General features: G+C 45.6%; 2 protein-coding genes across 2 annotated transcripts; both read right to left on the reverse strand.

The window, feature by feature from the left end:
- Positions 1–2,036: 2,036 nt before the first annotated feature.
- On the reverse strand, positions 2,037–2,807 carry VTN00DRAFT_2754 (uncharacterized protein; the record flags this gene model as incomplete). Its single annotated transcript, XM_069428999.1, has 1 exon — positions 2,037–2,807. The coding sequence occupies one exon, from the start codon at positions 2,805–2,807 to the stop codon at positions 2,037–2,039; it is 771 nt and encodes a 256-aa protein (XP_069283798.1).
- A 4,499-nt stretch (positions 2,808–7,306) lies between these two features.
- VTN00DRAFT_2755 (uncharacterized protein) lies at positions 7,307–8,338 on the reverse strand (the record flags this gene model as incomplete). Its single annotated transcript, XM_069429000.1, has 3 exons — positions 7,307–7,636; positions 7,690–8,262; positions 8,333–8,338. 3 exons carry the CDS (start codon positions 8,336–8,338, stop codon positions 7,307–7,309), a joined length of 909 nt encoding a protein of 302 aa, XP_069283799.1.
- Between the last annotated feature and the right edge of the window lie 439 nt (positions 8,339–8,777).

The following is an 8,777-nucleotide window of genomic DNA, read 5'->3' on the forward strand; positions in this document are numbered from 1 at the left end:
TGGTAGCATATAAAGATACGCGGCCGCAGGTATATACAGTCGTTTAAGCAGTCAATCTATATAAATATAATTAATTAGTGGATATATGTATTAGTTGTTCTTCATCTCGCATCATACTTTCTGATTGAATTTGGCTAGAAAATCCCTGCTGTAACCATTGTACGTACCATTGTCTCATGACCTCAGCTTATAAGATCTGGCTGACTCGAATTGCTGCCAGTTTTGCAGTTTCCCTCTTCGTCCGTTATTTGAATATCTGGTATACCACCTAGGTGCGGATTTTGCTCATTATTGCTTGTCCCTGTATTTGAGCTTGACCTCCTAGTGTATGTAGGGAACACAGATTTACTGTTATCGATTGTTGATCCCGGATAACAGCTTTCTGCTTCTTTTATCGTATGAATGTGCAGTGCTAACCTACTTCTGATGGCCTTCAAGGTGAGTTGTTTCCAGGACACTGTCCAAAATAAGACATTGGTGGAAATACTCAAACCGGCTTTCCACTTGTACAATCTCTTTCTAGTTCTCATTATGTCCGAAGGCTGTGTTCATCACTAGGTCGTCAGAAGGTGAATTGCTGAAGCAAGCACAATGGCATTCAAGTTGCGCCTACTGTGTGCATTTATATAGTTTGTCCTCATTCTCGAATTCTGCAGGCACAAAAAAGGCGAAACAGTACAAGGCAGACGGCACAAGATTTCGGTCTGGCAGGTTTTCTGAAAGGAAAAGCGAAAGAGCATGGCCATAAGGAAAAAAAAAAAAAAAACGACACAATCCTGATCTGCAGGCTCATCAAAATGATAGGAACACATCCCAGTCTCTGTGTATAAAAAGGGCCTACCTAGCACTGGATTGACAATAGTCACAGTATCCTCCCAAACAGTAATATGACCAAACAATACTGGGTCATGGCGGCTACCAAGAAATCTCATTCGTGTTTTACCCACCATCCCAGAAGTCGGAGAACACAGACCGCAGAAGCTGCCTACAGCACAGCTCACCGTCTCCGTCTCTCTGCAGCTCCAGTGACATCCGACCGTACCCGTCGAACAATGGCCCATATCAGATGTTCGCCCACCATACCTACCACTGCAGGTTTAGAGATCTCAATGCGGGACTACATCATAGCGGCAGCGGCGGCATTCAATTCCCATTGTAGGGTTGTTGGAAAAACAGCCGCGGGAGAATATCTTCTGGAGATCCCCTTGTCAAAGGAACTAGAACAGCTGCAAGGAATTGCAAAAATGATCACAGCCTTTGAGAGACGAAATAGTTTGAGATCCCAGGCCAAGGCGAAGTCTTAATTGACCAGTCAGGCAACCAGAAAAAGACGTCTCTGTTTGTGTCATCCTGGCTGTTTCAAGGTCCCGTCCTTTCTTTACTGCGTGTTCTTTTTGCACCTGGAACGGATATAGTGCGATCCGAGTCGCCGTTAAAGTGATATTTGTAGCAAAATGTTGAGATCCATAGCCTTCCAACAAACAAATCTGATTAGAATATTACTCCGTACTACCACTGACATCTCTTGCTATCTGTCTGGTACAGGGTTTGCCAGGTAGGTATCTACTCGGATTTTCTCGAGATAATGAGACTGTACATATGCATGTAGTATACAGTCTATGGTTTGGGGTCGGGTTGGCACCGTCGGGGCTGTGTACAGCCTCTCTACATGTAGTACCCCCTATGCGATGATTAAATTAGAGCAACGCCGATGGTAGGGCTTTTTTCTCAGTGACAGAAATCAGTAATGCTTGCTTGAGCTCATCCTTCTCCTTAATTTTCATCTCATCTTTTGTACCTTTTGCATTTTCATGACAAAAAAAAAAAAAAATTCAACATCAACAGCTAAAAATAGCAGGCCCACCTATGCACACAATCAAGCAACACCCTTAAAAGAATATTCGTTAGATATCTAAAAGAAAAGTGTCATAGGAGGTAGAATCTCGCCAAGAGGTCGCCGAGTGTAACAAGAGCGGTATCAAAGGGTTTTATGGATAATCAGACAATGCTAATCAACATAAGCACAGTGAGAATATTTATAATCTGGCGGATTTGGCGGCGGCATGTTGACTGAGAACTTGTGCTTTACTCTCCCTCATCCACGGGTACCACACCCCCATCCACTGGACAACTCCAAACCTTGGCAAGGTCTCCGAACACTTGGACCCGTTTCGGGCAATGAACTCGCCGTTGCGCATCCGTCTCTGCTCACGGAGTGTCGGGCACTCCTTTTCCCTTATGAAACGGTAGAATTTGCACTGGATGCCCTGGAAGCCGCGTCGCTGACGGGTGGGGAACTGTCTGTTGAAGCTCTCCCTTACCTCCTTCCACTCTTGATTGAGGTCAACGCGATAGTACCATATGAAGTACATCTCTTCTTCTTCGTACTTGGGCCGTGGCGGGCGGCCACTTTCCGAGACAGTGGTCGATTTGCTGGAGACAGAGTTGAAGCGATGGCATCTGTACGGTCCAGGGGAGGAATGTGTGGATCCCGTTCGTAAGGTCAAACCGGACGGTTTGTTGTGTAGCATCAACGATTTCTCCGGATAACAGTGGGGCCCATAATATTGAGGGTGGTGATGACTGTAAGGGCTTGGAGGATACCATTTGTAATACTGCAGTGCGAGTGTCTGTGGTTTGGATTCGCTGTCGTCGCTTCCCTTAGGGTTCAAAAGCGCGTCAATGGACATCCGACTCAGGTGACAAGAGGAGTGACAAGACTCTGGTGTTGCTTCTTGGGCTTCGGTGATCGGGGGAGAAGGCAAAGGCGGGAGATGATAATCTGATGTTTCTTGCTTTGATTCCATCTTCGGGGGAGAAGGTAAAGATGGGTGACGAGAGTGTGATGATTCTTCCTTGATTTCTATCTTCAGACGAAGAGCTAAGAAACACACTAAGTGCGTTCCACGTTCCTTCCAGGACGTACTACCATGAGGGCAAGTTAACAGTTGTCCTACCATGGAGAGTCCTTTATCGCCTTCAGGAAAAGTGCGTTAGACCTGTCACCGACCACTTGAGCACGTAGCCACGCAGCTATAATCTCGGATGCAGTGTGGTTAAGAATCTATGAGAATAATTTTGTCTGGAGTCTATGACACTCTATCACAGGGATCACAGGATTAGATAGCCTTTCATCTAGTCTCTGCTGTGGAGGCAAAGCACAGCTCATAGTAAATGTCCCAAATCTGGATCACAGATGCAGCATAGCAACATACTTAACCCACGGAAATGCTGCAAAACAGTCAGAAAGTTCTATTGTCAAGAGAGACTATGGTTTTCGAAGTCGTCGCCATGCCCTGCGCGAGCCTTGCCATGACCCGCGAGGTCCGACATCGCAATTGTTCGCGTTCGTGTCCGGCCCCGTCTGATGAGGGCGTTGGTACGGCTGATGACGATCTGGCTTCTGCCAATGGTCCCGCCGGTTCAGGTCCGCCCGACAACGGTTCGGGGAATGATGGTTCAACCGTAAACGGCCCTACCAATCTTACTGGGTATAGAAAGTACTGTTGATCACAACAAACGCTTCTTGGAGTTTCCGGTTGCCCTGTGGGACGTTCGAACGGACTTTCCCTTCGTCTGGGTTTCTGCGTGGGCTTGGACCTTCCCAGCGGGGCTACCGCGCAATTCCCTTGGAGACAATGCGCAACTGTTCGCAGGAAGTCACAAACGGCGTGAACAAGGACTGACCTGCCGACTGGCCAGTCAACCGGGTAGGAGAGGGGCGCGGTCGCGTTTCGACCGGATATACTCGATACTCTACATAGTAGACCGTACTTCCTGAATCGAAGTCAGAGACTTGAGGGCAGAGCGGATTCGCCGCACGAAACCTGTAAATTGAACCACTTTTCTGCTACCAGAGGATACAGCTGCAGGTCAATGGCTCTTTGTATTGGCAGAGAAAGTTTCAAATAACCTGCTGTCCCGCTTAAGAAAGGTCTGTTACAGCACAGCCTAGAGATTGGCAAGGCTCATGAGGGGGACGCTGTCACATGATCCCCATGGATCGTCTATGATCCGTCCTTGAAATCCAACTCTACGATCCAGAACCACAATCCATTCCTATGATCCATGTTCATGATCCAAGCAGACAAACATGTATATAATGACATTCCTCACAGGCAGATTCAGGACCTTGTGGTCAACTCAAGCAGCAGTAGCTCATAGTAGCAATAGTACTTTATTGCTGGTAACTACGGCCTATTTACAAGATTCTTCGCCTATCTACTACCTGTTTTCTGTCTTCAAGATAAACCCAACGAGCCCTGCCGCCTAGTGTCTTAGGCCCGCCTTTACAAGGCCTTATCTTCTGTTATGTATTCCATACATTTGGTAAGCTGAAATCTTAGATAAAAGTAACAGCAGATTAAACTAACTACTGGTCTTCTAGTTGGTAACAGTTATCAAAGAAGCAGCCGGCCCAAATAATCAGCCGGTATGGGTTTATATTGGTAGTAAGGAAGATTTCTTTTCGGGGATTTCTTTTCACAACAGAAAGAAGAAGCTTAGGAGAGAGAGAAATCTATCACTCCCCGTCCAGTATATGAATGTGCCGTCAAGAAAAAATGTGACAGCTTGAGAGATCAGATATTGTGCCATCAAGGCAATAACACTTTCCTTCAGGAAGATCCATTTGCCTGATATGGGCTTTGTCAGACTCAGTTGTCAATGAGAGGGAACTGAGAACAAGAGGACTCACTTTATCACACAAATGGGTGAGGTATTGGGACTGGATGCTGCAGATGATTTGACGGCTCTGTCGATACTTGGGGTTGTTGAAGAACTCCGGTCATTTTTAGAACTTCCCTCCAGGAATGGTGAAGGAGTGGCATTGGGGGCCGGCGTTGCAATTTCCGTCGCTGCGTTGTATGGAGTGGAGGAACTCTTATCAGCTCCTGTGAGTGGGGTGGGGGAGGCTGCTGCTTTATCCTGACAACTTTGACGTATAGCAGAAGAGGAGGACGTTGGACTCGCAGAATGGGAAGAACGGTCTTGCTCCGTGTGCGTATTCGATGAGAGTGCTTGGGCAGCGCCCGTGGAACCAGAAGCCTTGTCATTAAATAAAAGAGAAACTTCTGTACAGTGAAAGGTAGTTCCATCCTGGCCTGAATGGAACTCAGTGAATAGGAAGATTCAGAATTATTGAGTTGCTCACTCACAGGCTCTGAGAATACTGTAAACTTCCGTATTGCAGTCCTCAGTTATTTGGACGGAACTCCGTCGTCCATCTGTCACAGACTCCATGACCACTTCAGCAAATTCCAGAAGACCGTTTAAATAGCTGCAGGTGTTCTGGGAAACACTTGATAAATCATTGTGTGTTGCTCGTCCCAAGTGAGAGTGATGCAATCTTGCAAAGGCGGGAGCTATAAGGACTAGGAGGATTAGTGGAAACATATTAAAGAGAACTAGAGATCATTCAGCCCTGGTTTTTTTTTGAAGAGTATGCTGTTTCCTTGCCTAGCCAGTCAGGGATTTTAGCTCTTAAATAAATTCAGAACACTTATGTTTTTACCAACCCTTCTTGAGGCCTCTAGATTAGCGAGGCTACAATTTATTTTATGGCCCACTATGTGCATGGCATTTCTTGTGACAGGTCTGCTCAATGTGTTGGTGAAAGACTATGGAATCATGTTCAATAGCGCTGAGCCTGTTTACCAGCAACATTCTTGTAGATTCTTTATTAAACTGTCTTGCCTCTTGAAATGTTCTACCATCAAAACAACATTTATTGGTGTTTTTGGTCTTTCATAAACAGGTATGAATGGCAGGTATGGTAGAAAGAGACTTTGATTAATTACAGTTTCTCTTGCAAAAAGGCTTAAAGATGGAAGACTAGCTCGATTCCTCAGAAAGTGTACATGCAGTACTATCGTTATCCAAATACAAATGAAGTGGCCATATCTTGCCTAAGGTATTAGCATCAGTGAAACTCCGCTCCAATGGCCAAATAGTAAGGGAATTCCTGTGCTCCATTCACGATTTTGTCTTCAAGGTAGCCATAATTGTAAAACTGGTGTATCTGGCAGGCCTGAGAAATATCCTTTGCAGGCTCGATGAGATTGCTACACTTAGTATGGATGGCTACAGAATTCTATCAACGCAGTCAATGAGCAGTTCCAGGAAACTGCTTCTGTCGCATCACTTACATAGTTGCAGAAGAAGATCGAAGATGCCCTTTGATTGGACACACGGGCACATTTATTAGGCGCCACTGCACAGGTTATCCCACTTACATCCCTCAGGTGGGCAATATTATCATTGGTGTCACTTGTGTGTGCTAGGCCGTAGGTAAAATCACAGATTGGGTTTCCAATCTATGCATCTTGAATCAGTATAGTTTCTGGAATGGAAAGCAAGCTTCTTTCAGACCGAGTTTCGTTTCAACAAAGTGCCTGCTTTGCTGATGGGGATGGCAGGAAAAGCTGTAACATTTAACACCTGTTCAGTCACAGTTAGCAGTAGATTTGACCAAGGTTGCGCAGCACTGACTGTATCACCAATCACAGGATCATAAAAACTCTCAGTAGGTCTTTGGGACTATCAAAGTATTAGTAGTTTAAGCACTGACGTGTTCAGGACAAGAAATCTAACAGCATAAACCGCAACAGCGGATAAGAATAGAACAATTCCTACGTTCATACTGTCCTTTTCTTTGTTTTAGGCACAAGACCGAAGACCGCTGAGCCTTTAGCTGAAGGAGAGAAACATCCAACTTTATATCTCCTCAGCATCCCATCATAAATTTACTGCTCGAAATGGGCTGGCGTCTAAAATCAATTAAAGGCCATACTTGTTTGTACAATTCCTGCAAAGAAGTACCCTCCTCCAATTGGAAGGGAGACCTTATATCCGTAAGTATTGTGGCCCAATATTTCTGCACAAGGTGTGGGCGCCAATAATTTTAATCACCAGTGCCAGTACTTGTATTTGTTAGATCGGTATTGATAGAATTGATTCAGACCCCAACTAATCCTTACTCAGATTGCTACGATTTTGCAGACAGCCAGGAATCTAAAACAAAACATCGGCCCAAGATCCCAACCATTCGGTCATATTTTATGGAAAATCAAATTTGCTACCTTCAGCTAGCTAACAACAGTTGAAGCATGTATGACATTCGATTTATATAAATTTGGAAAACAACCACATGAGAAATACCCAGCCAAGTTCGCAGAGCAAATGCATAAGTCTCCTGTGAAGGAGCAGAGGAGCCATTTAAAGAACCAAGTAGAAGCTTTTCTTCTTGAGATCTTAGAACCTTCTCAAAGCAAAAGTTCTATCACGAGGTATTTTTCTACTCCAGGACTCAGTATCTGGCGGACCCCATACTCCCTCCGTGATATACGGACAAATCGGCAGACAAACGCTGGTAGTTGGTGCCGGGTGGGGGGCGCTCGTCAACTAAGCGCGTCTTCCGGTTCTCTCTGGGTTTCCCTGAGCAGCAGCAGACACTAGCCAACCAAAAAGGCACTGCTAAAAGGGAAAATGCAGCTGCCAGCCAGGTGGTTGCCAGCATTCGCTGACCCAGACTCGCCTTGATTCCAGATAAGTTGAACACCGACTCTAAAACACCAACAAGAGTGGCATAAACTCCTGTAGCTGTAGCTGATGCGGCCAAATTGGACGCGGCTGAGGCCTGCAAATGGCGGGAGTGAGTGGCATGAATTGGTAAAGCAATGGAAAACTTACAACTGCGCAAATACTGGTGAGGAAGCTTCCCCACCGGGAGAGCGTAGCTGTCAATCCCATCAACAGCGCAAACCCAGTCACACTGAAAGCGATTATGTAGGCAACAGTCATCCCCTTGGATGCCGTCTTATAGACCTTCATCGCACTGTCGACCTGACTGGGAAAGAGTTCTTCAGCCCATGAGCTTTCCAACCCCAGAACGTCGGTGAAGTTGAACCAGAATGTAGTGCTTGGGGACGTGCAGTTCGTGATTGCTGAGCTGGTATCGTTAAAGCTGCCTTTGCAGTAACTCCAGAGACCAATAATATAGAAATCCGGCAGATTTGAATCCACCTTGGCCAGTTCCTTGGCAACGTTGTCTTCCAAGCTCCCCGCGCTACCGGTAGCACTTTCCACAGCGTCAGAGACGCCACTTGCCGCACTCTGTGCCGCATTGTGCGTACCGCTGGCGGCAGTTTCCGCACCACTCATTGCAGTCGTCGCACTTGACGATACGGAATCGATCAAGGAACGACGTGAAAGGATATTGCTCAAGTCCTTCTCCAAAACCGAGGTGAAGTCCGTCAGATTGGCCTACGGAGATTACATTAGAGCTCGCAATTTCATATTATCGGAACCTCTTACGGAGTCTTTCTATCTTTACCTTCATGAAAAATAATTCATTTGCGGGAGCTGAGGTTCCAGTGCAGCCGATGCCGACAAAAATCAAACAGACCAAGGATGCGGTTGAGAGAATGTAAGGGAGAAAGATACACACAAGCCGCCCCGCTTTTCCCATGGCGAACATCCATGTGAGACAGGATAGAACTGAACTCTCACAGGAAAAGCAATATTAGGATTTGGTTTTATAGCTTTCCTACAGGTCTGTAGCTTTTGAAACCGATGAAGCATGTGCCAAGTAATTTACAGTGTGGGAGGACAATATGTATACGAGACCTTTTTTCTGAGAAAAGATAAGGCGGTCAGAAGTAAAAGAAGAAATAAAAAAACTAGGTGGACTGAGAATGTCCAAAAGAGTAAAAAACAAATATGAATATTATTCAGGACGGTAAAAATTGATGATCATCAATTTTTATTGCCATTTCTCA

The sequence above is a fragment of the Thermoascus crustaceus genome (assembly GCF_041956765.1).
Source record: "Thermoascus crustaceus strain CBS 181.67 unplaced genomic scaffold VTN00scaffold_10, whole genome shotgun sequence".
In the NCBI taxonomy this organism is placed as follows: Eukaryota; Fungi; Ascomycota; class Eurotiomycetes; order Eurotiales; family Thermoascaceae; genus Thermoascus; species Thermoascus crustaceus.